At 52.1% G+C, this 22,526-nt stretch overlaps 2 protein-coding genes across 3 annotated transcripts in view; one reads left to right on the forward strand and one right to left on the reverse strand.

The window, feature by feature from the left end:
* The first annotated feature begins 336 nt into the window (after window positions 1–336).
* Window positions 337–22,526, forward strand: part of RASSF4 (Ras association (RalGDS/AF-6) domain family member 4) — a 32,565-nt gene continuing 10,375 nt past the window's right edge. Inside the window, exons 1-4 of one of the 2 annotated variants that reach the window (XM_004680641.2) lie at window positions 337–425; window positions 10,273–10,366; window positions 12,245–12,320; window positions 22,148–22,287. In XM_004680641.2, coding sequence (XP_004680698.1) covers window positions 10,305–10,366; window positions 12,245–12,320; window positions 22,148–22,287 — 278 coding nt within the window. In that variant the 5' untranslated portion in view covers window positions 337–425; window positions 10,273–10,304. The other variant, XM_012723801.1, reaches the window with a different exon arrangement.
* Window positions 17,298–18,691, reverse strand: LOC105853518 (chromosome unknown open reading frame, human C10orf10). The gene is made up of 2 exons (XM_012723802.1): window positions 18,529–18,691; window positions 17,298–17,981 (listed from the first exon to the last, which is right to left on the reverse strand). The coding sequence occupies exon 2, from the start codon at window positions 17,952–17,954 to the stop codon at window positions 17,328–17,330; it is 627 nt and encodes a 208-aa protein (XP_012579256.1). The 5' UTR covers window positions 17,955–17,981; window positions 18,529–18,691; the 3' UTR covers window positions 17,298–17,327.

Below are 22,526 nucleotides of genomic sequence, written 5' to 3' on the forward strand. Positions count from 1 at the left end.
CCCAAGGGCCCCCATCACCCTTGGGCCCCTGGCCTTCGTGGGCCCTTTGGACCCTCCCGCCTGAGCCGGGGCTGCTTCCTCCTAGCACCTCTGCCCGCTCTCAGCGCGATCCCGAGACACCCGTTAGATTCCAACCCTCCGGCCACCTTCAGCACCTATCCGAGTCCACCCTTCCCGGCACGCCCCGAGCAGGGCGGGCCGAACGAGGAGGTGCCATTGGCCCGCCTGGTGCGAGGGGCGCGCCCGGGGCGGAGCTAGAGAGAGAGACGGGGAGACGCTATTGGCCAGGGAGGGGTGAAGGGCGGGGAGGAGCGGACCCGAAGCGCGGAGTCCCGAAGCCCTGGGCTACAGGCTGCGCGTCTCTCCTGGGCGTGAGCGAGGGCACAGCATTGGCAGCGGCTTCCGGACAGCGCGATGAGTGGACGGTGAGTGACACATGGGCAAGGGAGTTCGGGGACGGCCTCCGAGCACCGACCCACCGCTTTCTGGAGCTCCGAACCCGTCCCTAGCCCTGGGAGCTGGGGGCTGGGCACAGGTGCCCCACGCTGCAGCGCGCACGGGCCCCTCCCCCTGCCAGTCTGGCGCGCCCGGGCCTCAGGTCCATTACTAGACTGGGCACTGCACCAAGCGCCTCCTCGAAGGGGAGGACACTTTAAGGGCCCAAACCGCGAGACAGGTAAGCCGGCTTCAGACTACACTTTGCCCACCTTCTCCCCCACCTTAGCCAATAACCTAGAAGTATTTGTCTTTGTGCAGTGGGGGCAGATTCAAAGCCCTTTGCCATAATTCTCAGGTTTCATACGTGGAAAACCAGCGCCAAGAAAATAATAAGAGGAGGGACTTGCCTCACAGTTGCCATTTATAAAGGATTTCTCTTTTTCCAAGACCTGTGCTAAGGACCAGAGCAGAATGCCACCTAAAACTCACAGCTCTGACACTTTCATTTTCCCCCATTGTCAGATGAGAAAACTGAGGCTTAAAGAGTCAGGGTAGTGACCAGTTTTACCCAGATGAGCCAATGATGGGGTCAAGCTCTGGACCCCTATTTTGTTGCGCCAGGTCTTATTTCACCCAACCTCAGAACTTTCTCTGCAAGAGACCTTGCTTCTAAGACTGCTGATTCACAGCCCTACAGTTCCCACCTCCCGGTATGCCTCTGTATTCTCATTAGTCTGACAGTCCTGGGGGGGCAGGGAGTGGGGGTGGGGGACTCCTCTCACACCAGGCTCAGTGCCAGTGCTTCCCTACAGCTCTGTGAGGAAAGTGCTAGTCACCCCACATCACAGACAGTTAAATAAGTTCACAGCCAATAAGCCTGGGATTCTGGAATTTGAACCCAATCAGGCTAGATTCCTAAGCCAGGCTCTGGCACTAACAGAGACGCCCTTGCTGGCTTCTTTATGGTTTGTGCCCACAGCACAATCAAGATTGATTGCTAGAACCCATTATTTAAAAACAGCAACTGTAACTGTGACTGTAACTGATTGATAGGACAGGTAGGCGCAGACCTGTCTGCCTCTCGCTCCCCTGTGGAATAGTTGAGCTGCTGCCACCAGGGAGGTGCTGGGGAGGGGAAGTGGGAGGAGAAGCCTTGGGGAGGGGAAGAAGGGGAAGGAGAAAAGGGGAAGGGGAAAAGGAGAAGATGGAATATATTAAACTTCTGTCAAAAAATTGCTGGCTGGAAATTGTAATGGGGTGTGTTTCGGGACTTTGTTGATTAAGTTTGTTTTCATTAGTTCTTGTTACGGTTCTCTCACTGGAGTGCTCTTTTTGTGTAGTGCTGGTGGGTCAAGACTTGACATTGAAAGTGAACTGAGGCCACAGGTTAAAGTATCGGTGTGAAAACTGGGAGGGGGTTGCTAGGCTCCCCCCTCGAGACACTAGTGGATGGCCTGGAGGATGAAAGCTGCTGAAGGCCCAGGTTCCCCCTGGCTCAGGCCAGCCAGCCCAAGGCATACAGCAAACAACATGAACAGAACTGCTGCTGGCATGTGTCGAAGTCAGATCCCGTGAGTACAAAGCCACAGAGGGGAGACCTTGGCTGCAGGACCTACCAGAAGGTACTCTGGACTGGCCCTCTGGGGACCAAGGCCCTGGTTTTGAGAGTAATATCAGCCTATGTCCTTGATCCCAGCAGTTACTGAGGGAAGGACTGTTATTCTGTTTTCAGAACCCCGTTGTCTCTCCCGAGCCCCCTAACCTATAATTGGGGCTTCTTTTTATTTGGAGTGAATCCTGAGTGAGACCCATCTTACATGTGTCCGCATTCACCTTTACAACAGTGAGTGATTCAATTCAAGAGCAACCTGAGGTTCAGAGAGAAAAAGGGACTTGCCTGAGGTCACACAGCTTCAGCATCATGGAGCCTTGGGAAGGCTATGTGGTTAGCCAATCACAAAGTTTATTGATGAAAATAATTGGAAGTTGTTTTAAAGTAAATTAAAATAAAATAGGAAGTGGCTGTACCTCCCAAGGTTTCTGTGGTTTTATTCATTCTCATCAAAGGGGAACTTTCCAGGTTGCTCAATCTCTTTTCCTGACTGTCTGACTTCCTCCCCAGAAGACACTGTTTAAGGAAAGATTTGGAGGTCTCTCCCTGCCTGAACGTGAGGGGTCAGGGCAAAGGTGTCATACAGCTAGGAAGAGTCCCCAGGGTACTCTAAACCAGCTGCTATAGTCTCCTGCTAAATGATATCTGTGGCATGTGGCACATCATTGCAGAAGCCACATGCCAAGTTGATGCCCCAGCAAAACTCACACTAGAATTCTCTCCATTATGCTCTTTGCTTTCTCTGTTGCTGTGACAGTTTCAGCAGAAGTCTTAACCCGAGATCGGGTGACCCAGGAGCACATGAACAGGGCCTTCTTGAGCTCTCTGCAATTCATGTGCAAATTCAGTGTGTCTGTGTAGATGTATTCACACCCTCGTGTGCGTTTTTCTGAGGAGAAAGCATTAAGCTTTCAAGAGATCCCAAAGGGCTCCATAACCAGAAGAGTCTAAGTTTCACCATGCCTTGCAGAAGACCGCCCCCAGCAGCTTCACTGGCACACAGGCCTGGCCCCGTGGTTAGTACAGATCGGGCAGCTGCAGAGTGCCCAGCCTCCACTCAAGGCCCACCTCCGAGCTATCCCTGGGGCCCAAGCGGTCATTCCGAGAAACAGTGTGACCCCAAAACCAGAGCTGAGGAGATTTCTGTTCCCATAGACCCCTCTGCCTTAGGCAGGAGGTGAGTCCGTTTGCGGAGTAGAGAGGTCTTGCAGGGCCAGGAGTGTGCACAAGGAGGAACAGGGAGACTGGAAACAACTTTCTTGGCCCACGTTGCAATGCTCTAAAAATTAGGTCAAAGGCCAGAAGTCTGGCTCGGGGATCCGGGTGAGGCATTGGCCCTGGGCTGGGCTGGCAGGAAGTTGTGAGAAAGACCAGTCGCACAGGTACAGAGGCCCAGGCTCTTCAGAGGAAGGGCACTTAGTGGCAGGGAGGCAGGCCCATGTGGTAGAGTGTGCTCATGTTGGTCGGAAGCCAGGACAGCCTCATTGGAAGGACACAGGAAAGTGAGCTGAGTCCAGGGGCCAGTCCAGAGGAGGGCAACGAGGAAGTCTTGGCGGCTGTGAGCTCTGGCCACCTCGCCCACTCTCAGCACCCTATCCGGAATGCGCATGCCCTCCCAGAGCTCCAAACCCTGCTGGGGCAGGGAAGGCCGTGGCCAAGTCAGGGTAGGGCGCAGGGGCAGGGGTGGGCAGGAAAAGTACGGAGGGCAGGTGGGAGCGGGCTTCTGCCACCCACATCCCAACTGCTGGCCTTCTCTATAAAAATGTGTTGCTCAGTGGCAGCCTGTGTCGAGGCAGACCCCTTCTCGGAGACAGCTGCCAGCAATAGGCACTGTAGCTTCTGTCCTGGCCAGCCCCCTGTCATTTGCTGGCTAACAGGTGCAGGGAAGCTCCCTGTGTAAAGTCTCATTGTCTTAGCTCCTCCCTGCTGGCCTCGGCGGGCATGTGGACATGTAACCAGGCTGCAGAGCAAGAAGCTTAGCTCTCCCGGGACTGCAGGGACTGCAAGGGGGTGTTGCCAGAGCCTGCCCTGGCCCTCCGACCTCCTGCCTCCTTCTAGTGGGAGCAGACATGGTTGAGAGGCCCCACGCTGTGACCCACCTTCTCTGGCCTCCTTTCTTGTGCTTCTCATTCACTTTTTCTGTATGTTTTATTGCAATCACGCCTAAATAAGAAAGTAAGCTTAATTTTATGAAGCGTTGGAACAGAGATGACCAAACTCTTAGATTACACAGCTGTCCTCAGAACATTTTAATTTGGATGCTGACACCTTTTCCATTTTGCAAGCAAGGACAGCTGTCAACTTATGCGATTAATTTTTTTTTTTTTTGCAGTACAAAAGTTAATTTAATATCAATACTCATTACTCAAACACAACTGTATACTTTATGAAATAGTAACAACACAATAATTTAGTTGTAACAAAGCCATTAAGAGAAATAAAAACAAAGCTAATTAAGAGGCATTGCTTCAGCTCTTTCCTTTAAAATAAAGTTTAAAATAGTGAGCAATTAAAACCATGCCCTTAAAATAATTCAAAACTAACAAAATAAAGAAAGAAATGTGATAAGTTTCTTTCCTCTTATCCTGGGGGAAAAAGCACCTATTCACTTCTCATTGTTCTCAACTACTTTTGATTATTATAGTAGAGTTTATCAAACACCAGAGATTGGAAGTTACACAAACATGCTACCCAAATTGAAATTCTTTACACTTAGAAATACTATGCCTCACAATTTTAAGTTTGCATAGATATTTAAATTACCTATTAGTTTAACTAGAAGTCAGTAAAATGTATCTGAAAGCATTTTATTAACAATTGTTATAAAACAATATTTACTTCATGTACCATAAACTTTTTGGTGCAGATAGGAATATTTGAGTATTTCCCTATCTCTAGAACTGTCAGGATTCCTCTTCAAAGTTAGAATCTGAGCAAAATTTTCCTTTAGGAATGCATACATACAATACTTCCTCCATAACTGCACTATATATTCTTGATAAATCTCTATTGGGAAGTTCAGTAGTGACTGCAGGCATTTATCTTTAAAACAACTTTTCCTCATTTTTCAGGTTTGGGAACAAATATCACATTAGGTATGGAAAATAACTCTCTCCCTTAAGAATACATAAATTTAAAGTTGTCTTCTCCACTTCAGAAAAAAACATTTTCTTAGTTCCTTCTGTCAGGACTCCATGTCAATCTCAACCACTTCATTCTTGCCCTGCAGCATTGGTTTCCTCAGGTTATCTTCATTTATGTCTTCGATGTCTGCCAGATTAAGAGGTGGTAAGGGATTCCTCCAGTACTGGAAGGTATTACACTGCCAAAATTCTTCATTGAGCTGGCGCTCAGAGGGCCCCCAGTCCGCGATTAATTTTTATTGTATAGAAAGAAGGCGTGGTAATACCAAAAATTCAGTTGTACAGCCTTGAGATAAAAGGCTTTACGATGTTCTCGATTTAGCCTCATGGAAGCTATGCTCCCTTCGCCTTCTTTTCATCCTTTGCCATGGGCCAATCAGAGTGGGACTGTTATGCTGATTTGCAGAACCCCAGAGCTGCCTGCATCTGTGATAATTAACCCCACAAAAGAGGAGAGCGGGGTCAAGTCTAGCAGTTGGAAAGGCTTCGGTGTCCTTTGTCCCAAACCAAACACCAGGACAATAGCACAGGCAGGCTGTGGTGGCCGCTGATGGCTGGCAGAGCAGCCACTGAGGTGAAAAACAAAAACAATTCACTATCTTTCACTGGGGACAGGTAACCAAGGCTGGCGGGCACCCTGGGGCCCCTCCTCTGGGGACAAGCAGCCATGGCTGCAGGGCAACCCTCTGGTTGGGGACAGTTTCCTTCAGCCTGCAAGCAAACATGGAGGCCTGGGCTGTGTGCCCTGGGGCTGGGGGAGGGGCGCAGGCCAGCACAAAGGCGGCTGGACTCCCAGGAGCAGCAGGGCTCCGCCTGCCCACGCATCTGTCACTGGCTCTCAGCTGTGCCTGGTGGCCAGCAGGCAACCCCAGCCCTTTGCCTGAGTCAACCAACCTTGCCTTAATCCCTTTGTGCTGGGCTTCCCCTTAGGGCTTTCTTTAAAGGTGAGCTTATACTTTTTATAGAAGATTGAAAAACACTGCATTCGAGTTTCTCCAAAGCCTGCCTGAGGCGCAAGGAGAGTGAGCATTCAAGGGCAGTTTCTGGACCATGCTCCAAATGGAGAGAAATCTGCTTTCTTATTAAGTGTGCACTCTCTCTCTCTCTCTCTCTCTCTCTCTCTCTCTCCCTCTCTTTCTCCCTCTCCCTCTTGCTCTCCCTCTCTCTATCTCTCTCTCTCCCCTCCCCCCCTCTCTCTTTCTTTCAATCAGTAGTTCTGTAGGATGCTTCTTAGATGCTTGTGCAGTTCCCTGACACTGGGAATATTAAAGTGGATAAAAATTTTCCCAACCTGAAGTCTATAAAAGAGACACAAATACACAGAGTTTAAGTTTGAACTGGTGTTCTGTGCATGACCCCAGCACTCTGGACTGAACCTTGGGGAGAAGATTTGCCTATTCGGCCTCAGGGAGGGGGCTTGTGCGAACTACAGGCTTGCTCAGGGCCACGTGGGTGATGGCTGTCAGAGGAAGATGCGCTACTCTCAGTGGAGACGTGGTTTGCCATGATGCACAGACCCCCACCCCATGAGATTAAGACCTACATCTGCACCTGAAGGAGCCCCTTTTGCTGAAGTGTGCCTTTCAGCGCCCCATCAGCCTCGCTCACTTACCTGCTGCCTTCATTGGGGATGGTGAGCCCCATTCCTGTGTCTGCCAAGCTAAATTCTTTACCCTATGAGCCATCTGCAGCCAGGACCTTCCCTCACTTTCCTCCTGTTCCTTCCTCAGAACAACCTCCCCAGTCGATGTCCTGAGCCAGAGACACAGGTAGCTATCCCTTAAGTAAGCCACCTCCTGAGCATCAAGCTCTGCAGACCAGTGTAAGGGGGCTCTCACGTGTCACTCAGCCCAGTGTTTTGCAGATAGCATTATCTGGAACCTCAGGAGAGGTGCAGGGTGCACCCCTACCCCCACCACTTACCTCCCTAGCAACCAAAGCAGTTCCCAATGATCTGATTTGCATAATCATTCCATTTGAACAAAGTGTTCTATTGGTTGAGAACATTTAATCCACGAGAGGTCAATATTCTCATTGTTCACTTGGGAAAATTCAGGCTCAGAGAAGAAAGAGCACACAACTGAAGTCATGTGAAGTCACAGCCCAGAGCTCTTTAGGAGGCATCCTCCAGGAATAACTATCGCAGCTTGACTTAACAAGAATTCCACTTTTAAAAATTCCTACTACCTAGACCAACATGAGCTCTTCCCCACATGCTTGTGGGAATGTAAGTATTAGAGAGAGAGAGTCAAGTGGTGAATCAAAAAGGCACACCAAGTGCATCTTGCAAGTGTGTTTTGTCTGGCTGTATTTCACTTTTCGCTACATATACATTTGTTATTGTTGAATGACTTTCTGCATTAATCAGAATAGTCCAGGTTATAATGCAATAACATCCCAGAAACACCAGAGGCTTCTCAGAGAGGTGTGTTTCTTTGTCCCAGCTCATATCCAGTGTGGTTAGCAAGACTCTGGCCCTCAGAAGTACTCCTGGCCATAGGCTGGCCCTCAAGAAGTGGTACCTATTGGGATGTGTGTCTTTGTGTGTCACCAAGCTAGAGACCAGGAATGCTTCAGAGTCATGCTGTGACCCAAATAAGTGATGTGGAGTGACACACAGCACTTCCGTTTGCAGAACTGTCACCTGGCCTCACAGCTCCAGGAGCTGAAAGGTGTGAGCCATCATGTGATCCTGCTGGCTATGCTGGTCGATGCCCCCACCACCAACTTTAGGCAGTGACATACAGCCCATCAAAATACAGCTTTCTGCTTCTCGTGAAATACCAGCAGAGCTGCCCCTCTAGAGCAGACTGAGTCCCCCGGCCCCCATAGACTCCACCGACCAGTGTCTCTCTGGCCCTGGGGACTTTTACATGGGTCAGCTGTGCATGCACAACTCCAGGAAAGTTGGCTTCTGAAGAGCTGTGAGACTTACTGTATTCCCATAATTCAACAGCCATTTGTGGACCCCTGCAAGACACCAGATTTGTGATCAGTGCTGGTGACAAATGATGAGGCAGAAAAGCAGTGTCACTGCTGTCTGAATCACATGCACTGAGGCAGCAGCAGACCCTGCAGGGCCCAGCACAGCAAGCCCCAGGAAAGGGGTGCTGGGGCAGGAGAGGGACCCTGAGACTGGAAGAGAGGGCTGCTCTGACAGGACTTCCTGCAGGAGGTAGCACCAGCTGTAGGACCAGAAGGAATGACAGCACCAGAAAAGCCCAAGAGCATAGAGGCACTTAGAGGAGCAGTGAGCAACTCAGGCTGGAGCTCAGAGCAGGAAGTAGGAGAAAAGCACCTACAGAAGAAGACAAGAGAAAAAAATCACCCCCTATTATTTTGGGGAAAATCCAACCCTCCCTATATGAACTTATTAAAACACGACATAGCCGTGCCATGGGCCCAGTTTTAAGGAAGAACCCCAGATAGAGGCTCTGTCAACGGCATCTGAAGTGTTTGAGGAACCACTCAGAGAGGGAGCCTGGCTGATCACCTCTTCCCCTGAAAAGCTGAGGTGCTGAGGAACTGAACCCCTATTTTCAAGTCTCGGTTGTTCCGGTAATAAGAATGCTACTGAAAGCCCTAGTTACAGGCCTTTATGATGCCTCGGCCTGTGCCAGGGGGCAGTGGGGCCTCCTGCAAGCCACCGTTGGGGGATTGACCTCTTGGCAGGCCATAATTTTCCATATTCTAGACCAAGGTAGAAGGAAGGTTCTTAAGAGGATGAGTCTGAGGGACTATAAGCCCATCTCCCTCAAATCACTTCCCTTCCCATGCCAACCACATTCCCCTGGCCTCCTGGATCAAACACTCAAAGCTGATGCCAACACAGAAAATATGTTAACGTGGTTTGTGGGTGGGCACACACGAGCAGGGAAAAGGTGTGCTGAACTGGACGTGGTCAGTGCCCAAGGGAGAGCGTGCAGGCAGTGACAGGCTCAGAGAACCCTAGTAAAACAGGAAACTTCACCTCGAGCCACCCAGTAACATTTGCACACCATGGCCAGGAAGGTGAGACTGTCAGGTTTGTGTGAACAGGTACTGGGTTTTATGAAAGCACTGACCTCTGTGGTCTGAAGGGCATGCTGTGAGGCCATCTGGACCACCTTCTAGGGCACCTTCCCCTTCAGATCCCTCGCTGCAACCTGGGAAGTCGTAGGTAGAGGTAGTCAGCATTGGAGGGTGTGTATGAACCTGGGACTCTTAGCCAAGGACCAGGGGTCTTGATGAGAAAGAGTCCTCAGTCAGAATCAATGGGAAGCAGTAGAAATAAGACTGTGCGTGGATGATTCCCTCCTTGAGGGAAACCAGGAAGGTTCTTCAAACCTCTCGGTTTGTGAATGGGGAGAAATATAAACAGGTGTGTGACTTCACTAGCGAACCTGCAGGATGCAGAATAACCTGGGATAAGGTTCAGGGGGTTAAGTCATTGTCCAAGATTAATATAGAAAAGGGGTTGAGTCCGTGACTTTGCTGGGAACCTTGAGTAAAGAAAATACTTAGCTTTTCTCATCATAAAATGGAAGTAGGGTGATCCCTCATATGTTGTAAGGAGTAAATACAATGATTCATAGAAAATGCTCAGTCACTGGGAGTCTTCAGCATGTGGTGGACTTGGTACCAATCAGCCACGGCGAGGAGAGCCGGCCGGGCCGTGCAGGTCCCGGGCAGCCTGGAGCCGCCAGCTTGGGCATGGGACGAATGGGAAGGAAGGCTCAGAAGTCTCTGAAAGTGTAAGCAGCATCATTTGGGGTATCCTGAAATATGTAGGAGAGGGATCCTGATTCCTAGGAATTATGACAAGGTTTGGGGAGGGGGCTGACCGGGCTGCTACCTACTGAGTCAGCTGTGCCTCACCAGGGGTCACTGGGGAACATGTGTGCACAGGCATGGTGCCCCATAAGTCCTCTAGAGTATCCTGCAGCCATGGGGACTGCCCTGGGTGGGGGCTGAGGGTAGGGTGGGGAGGTGGGAGGCGAGCCGAGCTTTCAGGCCTCTACAGCGAGGCTCCTGGCTGCTTCCTGGCCCTTGCTCCTCCCAGCTCACCTGTTTGTCCATCCATTCTTCTCTTCCTGACAGGTAGCTTCCAGGTCTGCAGATAAGACTAGAAGATGAAGGACGATTGTCCGCCCAGTTCTCATGTGCCCATCAGTGATAGCAAGTCCATTCTGAGGTAAGCTGTTTGTGCAGAAACCTGCCCTCTCCGGTGGCCACACCCCTGCAGTCAGTGGCACAGGAGGATTCTGGAATCTTTATAGATCTAACTATTAGATCTATTAGAACATTATTCCTGGCCAGGGATAATGATGATGGTGCCTTTTTTATGACATCCCTCCCTTCAGGGATCAAGAATCTTTTTGGGGTGCAGGTTTGAGCACCACCTTCTTGGAATTTGTAACAAGACTGTCACTCTGCCGAAATGACATTTAATATTCAAAAGCTAGAGTACTATACTCTTACAGAGTTAATTCAAGACAATCCTTAAAACTGATTTAAGCTTTTATTGACATAAAGTGTATTTCATGGCATTGATTCTTAACTCAGCTTATTTTTATTTTGTTTATTCTGTCTCATCACAAAGCATTATTTAATATGGTTTTCTAAATTCATGTCAAAGTCTTTACCTTATCTGATTTTTTTTTTGAGTCTGGAACCCAAATATTTTTTATCTATGGGCAATTCCTGTCCAGAAACTCCTGTCCACTGCATTAAAGACAAACAGCCTCCTTGAAATAGAGCCCCTTTGCTGAAAACCAGTTGGGGTCCTCCTACAGAGACCCTGAGGAAACAGGGGCTTCATTCTGTCGTTTCACAGTGCTACCCACACCGTGCTCATTATTTAAATTATATAAGAAATGTGTAACTATATTGAATTCAGTTTGGAGAAAATTCATAACTATATTGTGATTAATTTCATGTATATTTGATCTACTAATTTTATAGTGTCCGGGTTTTTTTTTTTTTTTTTTTTTTTGCATACTAACATGCAGTGAATGTGCAATACAGAATCTTGCTTTGTTAATGCCAGGAAGTTGTAAATCGCTTCCCCTTCCTTGACCATCACACTTGGGGAACCCAGGAGAGGAACCTTAGGAAAGATTTTGTTCATCCACACCTTGGGGCTGAGCTAATGTGGATGAAGGTGCTGCTGAAGAGTGTCCACTGTCCAGCAGGGGGCGCCAGCCACCTGTGGCTGCCAGCATGTAGGTGGCAAACAAATTATGTAAAATAAAATACCTAACAAGATCGCATTAATAATTTTTATACTGATTACATGTTGACCTGTTAATAATTTAGATGTGCCGGGTTCAATACAATGTGTTGTTAAACTAATTGCACTTACTTGTCTTCCGTTGTAATGTGACTACTTGGCGACTTACAGTTACATGCGCGGCTTGGGTTGCCCATCTCATTGGCCTGTGTGGCCCAGGCTGGCTGCAGGGAGCTGTCCACATTTTCGGCCACATGCCCACGCAGGCCCACGCTGTGACTTTCCCATTACGTAAGGAAGAAAGCCTTTGGGCAGCGTGGCGCAGCAGGGCCCTAGGGAATTCCCAGGGCTGTCCCCTCTCCCTTAGTTCAGAAAGGATGGGGAAGAGGCAGGTGCCCCTTCCGGTGTCCCGATAGCAGCCACCCCAGGCCCTGCTGGAAAGTAATATGAGGAATAAGGCAAGAATCTTTAAAATGTCAGTTATGCAGGCCCAGGGGGTTTATTGTGAGGAAGTGATTCAGGGTACAGTACAGGGAGACTGCCGGGAACTCTTATCTGTAATAGTGAAAGTGCGCAAACACCCTAGCTGTCCTGATGTGGCTCTTCTGTGAGTTTCATTTCCTTCTCAGCCCCACTCCATGCCTTCCAGGAGGCTGCAAACAAAAGCCTCATAAGGCCAAAGGGTACATGTGTGATGGCAGAGGCCAGCCTTGCAACTGATAGTGCACACTGGTAGGATGTGAGCTGTTCTGACCATTTGACCAGTGAGAAAACGAAAGTCAGTGATGTCAAGGGCCTTGTTCATGACCCTTGAGTGTGAGTGTGTCTTTGTCACTTTAGATCAGAGCTCTCAAGCCTGCTGAAAACATACAACTGCTACCATGAAGGCAGAAGCTTCCAGTTGAGACACCGAGAGGTAAGGTCCTTTTCTCTCTTAACTCATAGAGTCACCTTTTATCCTCATCTGCAAAAGATACTGACTTATACCTGTTACTGCAGGGCCCTTGTTAACGAAGATCACCCCCTTCACGCTCACAAGTGTCCCCAGGTAGATAACAGATTATATGGGCATCCTGGTCACGCACTCCCTGAGCAGGAGAGCAGGGTACTCTCTTTCGAGGTCCCTTTAAGAGGTGCCGAGGGTTGGACCATCCCTGGGAAAGTTCAGAGCAGGTGGAAATCCATTTTCAGGCTTTTCCCTTGCACCTGGGGTTTTATCTAGGTGAATTGCTGGGACATTGGCGTTTGAAATCTTGAGGCTGCACAGCCCAGGCTTCCCGCCCCATAGCACAGGGCGCCAACTTACCAGTATTCACAGGCAATCAAAGAAAGAGAGCAGGGTCTCTGTGCATGTAGATCAGAGTGTGCATCAGAGGAAAGGCTGGCAATAGGGGAGTACTCCCGGAAGGATGCTCAGGGCCAGGCAGATGCAAACACAGAAAGAAGGCTGGCAGAGTCCCTGTCCTGTTCTTAAACTTGGGGATGGGCACCCTAAGCACAGTCCACTACAGAGACCTCATTTAGGTGGATACCACTCTGCTTACTCATTCTCTCTTACTTATTCAAATGCCACACATTCCTTTTGGAGCCTCCAGAGTAGAGGGTGAGCAGCTGGCGGTTGCCTGCTAGGGTCTACCTGCCGGGTAGCCTCAGTTGGCCTGAGGTTCCTGGTGAGCCAGGTCAGGCCCAGCTTCACACATTTCAGCAGGGAAGCTGCTTACCCCTGATGAAGTGGTGCTAGGCTATTGGTTAATCCCTCAAGAGGACCAAACTTCACCTTCCACCTCCCCATGACCTGCCCATCCCACACAGGACCTTGGGCCAGCCCTGACAACTCGATACCGTCTCTGCACTGCACCTGCTCCTTTTACCAGCCTGGCCTCATCTGGCCCCTTATGCAGCTGCCAGGTCTCTGGTCCCAGCCCTGCCGTCTCCAGTCCTGCTCTTTTCTTCCTTGAGTGCCTGGTTCCAAATGCCCCACGCAGGCAGAGCATGGCACCTGCACATAGGTGTTGGATGGGTCGCCAATAGGCCTAGGCCTGGGTCATGCTAGATGAGTCCTGAGCTGCAGTGTGCAGCGCCGTTTCGATCCTTGAGCAGTGAGGAGACAGCTCTTGTGCATGGGGATTCAGAGAGGTCTTCTGGTTGGGCTGCTCTCTTTAGCTCTGGGTCATGCAGAGATTGGTCTGTTAGAGGTTCCCCAGCAGCATCAGCATCACCTGGGAACTGGTTAGAAGTACAAATTCTTATCTTCCTCCTCCCCCAGACGTGCTGAATTAGAAGCCCTCATCCCTCCATCCATGTTTTCACAAGTCCCTCAAGGGGCTCTGATGGCCAAGTTTGAGAACCACTCACCTAAAAGCTCCATCTTGGCACTTGGAATTCCCCAACCCCTCCCCCTCCTCTGCAGGAAAAGCCATCTGGAGAAGGTCCCACCCAGAGAGCCCCACCCTGAACTCTCTGTGTGCACATGGAGAAGCGGGGGCCCCACAATGGGCAAGAGCTGTTCTCAACAGCTTCCAGAAGTAGAAAGTTAATATCCCATAGGGGAGAGTTGCATGTTCCCTACCCTAAAATTGTGAGGATTTGACTTAATCTTCTTAGAGCCAGAAAGTACCTTTCAGGTGATTCATGCAGATTGAACAGACAAACTACCAGGGCAGGCTGCAGGCCTGGGAGCCATGGCCATTGCTGTCAAGCAGCATGTCTGGTCCTGGGTATGACATCCTTTGGTGACCCACACACACCCGGCTTCCAGTCTCTGCAGTTTCGTGGTTGCAGACATGGGAATTCCTGGGCTCAGAAGCTGTCAGTTCCAAGCACTTGCTGGAGGCACCTCCCAGCTTGGGCACATGAGGGTGGACGGTTGGACAACTGACCATTCCTAGGTATCACCAATGTGCCAGGCTTTTGCTTCTATCTCTTTATTATAATAAAAGAGCTTGGTGCCATCAAAGCCACCATTCCTCAGATAATGAAAGCAAGGCTCTCAGTTTGTTCTTATCCAACCTCACACTGCTAGAAGTAATAGACACTGGGGTGGGTCAAGGCCTGGGCACGTGAGCTTATGATGCTGCAGCACCACAGTCAGCTTAAGCTGTCAAGGTCTTTGAAGGGCTCCCTTGAATATCACTTTGCAGACCTCAGGGATACAGGGAATTGTTTATCACCCTGGACCTTCAGACCGCAGAGGGGCTCAGCACCAGTGTCCCCTCACAGACAGGGCTGTCATCTTGAAAGAGACACCACTTACGCTCTGTTATAACTGGCCCTCCCCAGGAGCAACTGTGTCCTGACTGCTAGAGTTTGGGGAACGTTCACACTCCATTGTCCCATCTGGGGCTGGTAGAACTTGGAGAGATGGAGTGTGTCAATACAGGGCACGTTTCCCCCTGAAACGTGCCCCAGCTTTCAAAGGGCTGGGAGGAGGGCTCTCCCACCCAGGAAGCCAGGGCACCATCTCCCTTCATTGTAACCCTTGCCTCTGGGATAATATTGCTTGTATTGCAATGAAACGTGTAACCTACTAGGAGCAATCTGTGTCTTTCGAAGCTAGCAAAGCCCTTACCCAGTCTGGTTGACTTCTCAAGAGAAAAAAATGGGCCACCTGGAAATGGCAGAGGACAGGTATTAACACGGTGGGAGAACGGCGGCGAGAGGTAGAGGTAGTAGGAGCCTCAGCACCCACGTGCCTGTGTGGCGGCCCTGACCGCCTGCCTCCCACCCCGCCTGTGCTCAGCTCCCAGCGTGCCGGCAGCGCCCCCTGGTGGTCCCGAGAGCACACGACACTCACTCACCGTCCCATCCCCAGGTCCACAGCGCAGGACAGGGGATAGGAAAGGAACTTCTGGAGCCCAGGGTCTCTGTCGGCCTTCGAGGACAGGGGAGAGCCAGGATCCCCTTCCTTCTTGAAGGGACCTCCCTTCTTCTAAGGCCCAAAGGCAGGAATGAATGTTGACTAACAGGCCACTGGCTCTGAGGTGCATACTGGTGCCCAAATGTGTTTCCCTGGGAGCCCCAGAGGGCTTCCGGCCCACTGCTGTGGGTTGGACATTGCTCTTTCCCTACTCCAGCGGTGAGTGGGAGCAGAATGAGACCCCCTCTATAGGGGCCCCCTGCCAGGAGGACCCTCTGCTAGGCTGTTCAGTCCTGTAGGCATTTGGGAGCCTGTCAGAAGCCCAGCCTCCAGCCCTTTATTATGTTTATTTCTTAGAGCCTTCTGAGGATGCCATTTATTTCCTTCACATTGGGCAATTATGAACAGAGAAGACCAGAGCCTGATACCTTCTGGCTCCCCAATTGCAATATGTTTTCTGAGCTTAGGGGGAATTGGCCACACCCTCCTAGTTGTCTCCCTCTGACCAGCGTTTCTGATAAGGGGTAGTAGTGAGGCTGGGCCTAGTAAACCAGCCAGTCCAGGCCCCTCCTGCCAGCCAGCTCCCGCCCACCACCTCCTAGGACAGGATGTTCAGTTTGAGGCCGCCCCTCCTGTATTGCATTTGCCAAGGTCAAACACAGCAGGCCGTACCCCATGCAGACATCTGTATACTGTGCTCTTATAGCTGTACCTCAAGTTCATTTGTCCGGGTTTCCCAACCCCTCTATGGTGTGAAGAACAGGTTGTGGCACCCACTTTACAGATAGGGAAATGAATGCATTGCTTGTCTGAATTTTTTTTTTTAATATATGGTTTACATTCTGCCTCCCAAAAAACACACATAAGAGAAGACAGATAAACATTTTAAAAGTCCAAAGCAATTTAAAAACAACCAATGAAGGTGGGGGGGTGGGGAATGAAGGAAAAGGAAAGAGCACAGAGCAGGGAAATCAAAGAAACTGCAGCAGGCGAGGGAGCTTTGCCTCTCTCTGCTCCATCCTGACCGGGAGCAGCCAGCTCCAGTCTGGCCCAAAGAAGTGGGGTGACCGTCCTCAGGCCTGACTGTGCTGAGTCCGCAGAGGCCACACTGTCTCTCAGAGGAAGGCCACGGCCATCCTACCCTCTCTCCTGCTCCTCGCCGGTACCGCTTTGCTTGCCAGATGCCTTCAGGACCTGGGGTTTGCCAAGCTGTGAGGAACCTTAGGAAGCATTTAATGCACAGAGATTTGCCTGGGAGTGTGTGGTCAGACAGTGGCCTGCTCTTTGCTCCACAGCTGAGAGGTCCTGGGTAGGAGGCAAGTGGGGACCGGCCAGTTGGGGACAGGACCGTCTGGTTCAGACGTCTGTCTCCCTCCACACTGAGCCAGAATAGCTGGGCGTAGCCCTCTGCATGGGGAAATCTCTCCTGATGGTGCAGGATTTGCAAACTGATGCTCAGTGACAGGTGCCCAAAACACAGCAGGTGCATGCGCCAAGCCCCCTTCCCACATGTACAACCCTGTCCCCCCACCCCCGTTTTCTCTTGTGCCTCCTGAATCTGGGCTCTGAGGGGAAAGCCAAGGGACTAAACTAGCATGGAGGGCGAGCCTCATTCTGAACCGACTGGAAGGCTGAGACCTTCTTCATTTCTTTCCACCCCACTCCCCGCCAACTTGTTTCCACACCTGTGAAGCAACCACATCCATAATAACTGTTTGTGTTTGTGATTTTTGCCCTGTGATCTGTGTGATTTTTATCCCGTATACTCATCAGCGCAGCCTAGAAGGCAGGTCCCAGTCATTACCCCCATTTTACCCAAGGCAAACCAAGGCACAGAGAAAATAAATAATGCCCCAAGTGACTAGCCAGAAAGAAGTGCAGACTGGATGAGTAACAGCTCCTCATGTGATAGGCTTTACTGCTCCTCAGAGCAGGGTCTCACTCGGAATGGCCAACACCCTGCAGAAAAGTGTTTCCCTCGCCTGGGGCGGTGCCCACTAGGGGGAGGAGGGTGGGGAGTTGACACAGACCAGCATGCACATTCCAGAAGTCTTTATTGGGGAGGGGTCAGAGTTCATGGATCACTGGGAGGTGCAAATAGAGAGTTCTGAGGACACTGTTGGGGTGCGAGCTGGTGGGGGAGGCTGCAGCCCTGACTGGCTGTCTTGAAACCCGGGAGCCCTGGTGCCAGCCCCTAGACAGTCTCGCCAGAGAGTGCCCTGGCACCCTGGCATCACGGAGCCTGCCTTTGGGAGCCTCCTGGGCCTTGCTGCTGTCCGTCTGCCTGCATGAACCCTGGGGGTCAGCAGATGGGCCAGCCCTCCTCGACAGGTCCTTGCTACTTGGCAGTTTTTCCGGAGATTCTCCAAAGAGCCAGCCCAAGTGGTCAGCAGTGCCAGCTCCGGGCAGTGTGGGCTGCTGGCCACTGAAGCAGGTACTGATGTCCTGCAGAGACCCTGGGACGCTGCTCTTCTGACAGGCCCTGGCTGGCCGGTGTGGTCTGTGGGGTCGGATGCTGGTAGACGCCTCCTCCAGCACTGAAGTGGGCTGCGCCAGCTGACAGATGGACCTCACGTAGTCATCCAGGCTGGGGGAACCTGGGGGTTCCCGCCCATGCCCTCCAGGCAGCATCTCCTCTGAGGTCTCCCGAATGGTGGGGAGATGGACCACAGAAAGCAGCAGCCGGGACCTCATCGCTGCCAGGCACAGGGATACAGCAGCCTGTTGGTTGACAGAGGACAGGGGTGAGGACGTGTCACACCTTCCTGACAGCCCCCTAGGCCCCTTCCCTCATCTGAGGCTGCCCATGTGAGTCAAGAGCCTGAAAGTGGTTTGAAGTCTCTAAATCCAAGACCAGATGCAGACCCCGGGCTTAGGCGCTGGGCGCTTCCCCCAGCTAATAGCCAAAGCCCACGTGTTTAAGACTGTCGTGCCTGGTTAGGAACCTAGGCAAACCGGAAAGCCCAGCCTAACGGACACAGGCAGAGGAAGCCCAGATTTAAACCCAGGCTCTGAGGTCTTTACCGCTCCAAACCCACACTGCTCATCAACACACCGGGTTATAAATACAGGACTGTTGTGAGAAATACATGTACTAACACCTCCCCCGAGTCCCTTGATGAATACAAAGCGCTTTATAGTCATTATTGCCTCCGTGAAACTACACACCCCGGCTCTGCCCACAATGCAAGTCGGAGGCTGAGAACTGCCTCAAGGGGAAGCAAAACCTTTGCTCCTACCTCCAACCACAGTATTACTGCTCTCTTACCTGTATGTAGGGGGCTTCAGGGGTGCTGGGTGACCAAGGACAGTCGTGAGAAGCCCCCAGGAAGCTCTGGGCGGAGGGGCGGGGCCCAGCAGGCAGAGTTGTATGCCCAGCACCGGAGGAGAACTGTGAGCAGATGCCACAGCCAGAGCAGGATGCTCCCTGGGCGGACTAGAGCAACTCGAGGTCTGGCCGCTGCTTTTATACCTTTCCATCAGCTATCAATTACTGTCACGAGGGCCAAAAATAGCAGCATTCAGGAAGGCTCTCCGAGGAAAACAGCTTGGCAGGCGGGGCCTGGCCCAGCTGCCAGCCTGGAGTGTTTCTCCTGTGGGAGGCCCTGGGAATGTTTACACTGCTGGTGGGGGAGGGAGGCTGCTCCTGGCCACTTCAGGCCACAGGGTTCCCACAGGCAGCCCCAGGGCCTGCCATCCCCTTCTAGAAGTGCTCCTGCTGCTGATTACACCAGTCCCCTACAACTTCAGTCCCAGCAGCCTGGTGCTAGTTGGGCAAAGCCCCAGGCCTGCACATGTAAGGCTCTTGGCCAGACATGGTGATGCAGGGCTCTGCCTGGAGGGGGCCCACGTGGGGTTCTCTGGGCCTACTCAGGTGAGAAGTGTCTGTCTCAGGCAGAGGCAAAGAGGGACACGTCCCATCCCGATCTCTCCCTCACTTGCAAGCGAGCGCTTGTGAGTTCGCTTGCTCCTCGGGCATCTCATTGATGCCCTTGAGCATGAGTAACAGCTAGGCACAGATTGCAGAACAGGAAACAGGCCCTGTCCGTGGATCTCACCTCCCAGCATGGCAGCCAACCCAGGACTCGGGGAGAGGTGCTGCAATTCTGGGAGTGGCGACGACTGCAGAGACGCCTGCAACAGCCATGGGGCAGAGGTCAGGCTCGTCTTCTCTGAGAGGACACAGGGCAGGGGTCTGGGCAAATGGAAGCCACGTTCCCAGTGAGGGGCAGTGGGTGCAAAGTGCCATGAAGGGAGTGTGCTGGGCCTGCTCGGGCACCAGCAAGGAGCTGCGTGACTGGCCCACTGGGGAGGAGGCCTGCGGACTTTGGTGGGATACTGGATTTTCCTCTGAGCGGACAGAAGGATAGTGCAGGGCTCAAACGCGGGGGCAACCGTGTGACTTCTTTTCCGAAGGAATGACAGCTACTGTGCCTGAACTAAAGGAGGCAGTTACTGGGGAGCGTTGAGAGGTAACTGAGGGCAAGGCGGTGGTGTGGGAAAGCTCTCGGGAAGAGCCGGCACCACTACTTCTTCCACAGGCCCTGAATTGTCCTCCTAGCAAGGAACATGCCTGTCTCTTGCCTGCAGTGGGGTCCAGAAAGCAGGCCCTGAGATAGCAGCCCAGGGCTAAGGCCCAATTGCTGGACAGAATTCAGACTCCCTAGCAAGCAGGAGGACTGGTGATCCCCTGTTTCCTGTATCTGAAATGGGGTGTTCCTCATGAGCAAAGGCCAAGAGCCAGGAAGGGCATCTGAGCCAGGTAGCCAGGACCTCAGCTAGAGGTGGCGACTCCTGTCGACAGCTCCTCTACCTGGATACTTCTGTAGAAACTTTTTCTATTTCTGTAACTGTCTTTGAATTCATTAGCAATTAGCAAATTAGCCACTAGGCTAATCTGAAGAGGAAAGTGTTGACTGAGACAGAGAATTAGAAGGCCCAGTATGGCTCACCTGTGACGCACATCCTGCCTGCGCCCTCATGCACTGCCTTCTGAGGGTTCCCCAAAGCCGAGATCCCGCTGCCCTGACCATGGGCTGACAGGGCCTTTCCCTCACCCCCATGGGACCGGTGGAGGCAGGTGTCAGGCTGTGGACACACGTGCTGGGTGTTCAGGGACAGCAGACCTGAGTCATATCAGGCCAGCTGGTCCCAGCACCGCTGTCCATGACCTCAGAGCCAGAGGTTCCCCCTCAGCACCTCAGTGCCACCCAGAGCACACCCCCCAGTCCCGCCTCCTTCACTGCCCCAAAGCCTTCCTGAAGTCCTCAGGGCCCAGCCTCAGCATTCAGCCCACTGCCCTCCCTCACAGTAGCTGTCCTCCCCGCTCACTCCCAACACCAGCATCCAGTGTGGGGCTAGGGGGCGGGGTCCCCATGTCTGAACAGCCCGAGGTGTCTCCCAGAGACATGTGCCACCTCGCAGAGGCGTCTGAGGCCAGGACTGAAAACCAAGAATGACCCCAATTTAGGTTTGTCACTTCTCCTCCCAGGACCGTTAGCACCCTCACTGTTCCTGAACAGGAGCGTTCGTTACATACCTGTGCCTGCATTACATCAGGGGTGATCAAAAATAGCTCTGGGTTTTTGTTGTTTTCTTTACAAGCAAATAGTGCAAGGTCATCCCAGAAAGTTGTGTGTGCTTTTGATAACCTTGAACAGAATAGAAAATGTTTTCTTTGTGGATAGCAGGGTGTTTTAAACTGTCACTCACTAACCATGAAATCAATATTCCGACTGTATCAATTTCCACACTTCTGAAAGTGCTGCCAGGGAGATGAAGTTGTCTGCAAGGTCCCTGTTATTTCAGGGGTTCCAGGACCAGAGGGGAGAAGGGATCAAAATTTGTAGTGGTGCTCAGGATAGCGATAGGAAGACGGGGCTTAAACAACTTGCAGAAGACCTGGATCCAGGCAGTTTAACAGATGATAGCTGGGAGGTGTGCGGCAGAGAAGGTTGTGGTAGGTGCTTTTGGGGTATAAAGCAACCTGTGTTGGGGTACATGTGTTGGGATATTGGGTGGGACACAGAGAGCCTGGAGGTAGTCACACATGGACAGGACCTGACATAGGCCAGAGAAACACAGTCGAGGACCTGAAGAGGGTTTGTGGGAGCTGACCGAGGATGCCTCTGGAAGACATGGTTGATTAGGAGCTCAGGTTTGGAGATAAGGGAGCAGCCAAGACACCCCCCAGCCTCGGGAAGTCAGGGCTAGCTGGGGACACGGGATGAGAGTTGTTGATATTTGGAGTGAGCACGCCAGTGATGGAGAGTGTTGGCAGTGTCCCCAGTGTTGAGGAATGCAAGGTTGGCCCTTCTGAAAAAGACAGCCAGGAAATCTGGAAGTAGGTTCAGCCTCCTAACGGGAACAGTGTGGGGAGAGGGTGAGGCTGCCCCAGTGAGTGTGCTTGGCTGGGCATTGAATCCAACACCCTGAGCACATTCCCAGTAGAACCTGGTCACCATGGTTCTCGCTGCCCAGCAGGGTGCTGAGCCGAGAAGGGCGCTGTATCACTCTGCGTTGCTCGGCTGAGCTTTCCTAGAGTATGTTTCCCCGCCACTGTGTGGACGTGCCTGCCAGACAACAGCTGGGTTCCTGTGGGGAACTGACTCAGCGGCCCTGTCCCCAGCAGGCCCTGGCCAGGCGAGCACCGAGTGGTGGGAGGACATGCCTCAGGCTTCCTCTGGAGGGACCTCTGGCCTGCTGCCCTGGAGCACGTGCAGGCTGTGGGGCTCCCTCAGGGGGAGGCAGGACCCCAAAGAGAAGGGGTGTTTCTCAGGGTCCGCGTATCTGGGGAGTCCCAGGAGACCTGAGGGATTGTTGGGGAAGTGAGCAGTGGCCCCTGAGGGTAGCTGCATTGGGGTAAAAGACTGTGTGGGTCCCCACAGGAAGAAGGGGCTCTGATCATCGAGGGGCTCCTCAACATCTCCTGGGGCCTGAGGCGGCCAATCCGTCTCCAGATACAGGACGACAAGGAGCGAGCACATGCCCCAGCTTCCTGGACACCTGGACAGCCCAGCTGCCACCTGTGAGTGCCGGGTGACCTGTGTCTCTCAACCCCGCCCCATCCTCAGGGCGCATTTCCCAGCTCCCAGGCAGTCATGAGCATTAGCATATCACTGCCTCTCACCGTCACCACCCCGGCCCAAGACCTCACCTGACCAGGTGTCCCAGCTGCCTGACCCTAGGGTGACTTTCTAGACTATGAGCAAGCACCTTCCTTCTGGAGACTGTTCTGGGCCTCCCTCACCTCCAGTTGTGTTTCTC

This window comes from Condylura cristata, unplaced genomic scaffold, assembly GCF_000260355.1.
Source record: "Condylura cristata isolate star-nosed mole 26May11 unplaced genomic scaffold, ConCri1.0 scaffold00011, whole genome shotgun sequence".
NCBI classification, from domain to species: Eukaryota; Metazoa; Chordata; class Mammalia; order Eulipotyphla; family Talpidae; genus Condylura; species Condylura cristata.

Coding starts and splice junctions, on each gene's coding strand:
- LOC105853518 (XM_012723802.1), bottom strand. CDS start 17,954: ATGAGGTCCCGGCTGCTGCTTTCTGTGGTCCATCTCCCCACCATTCGG.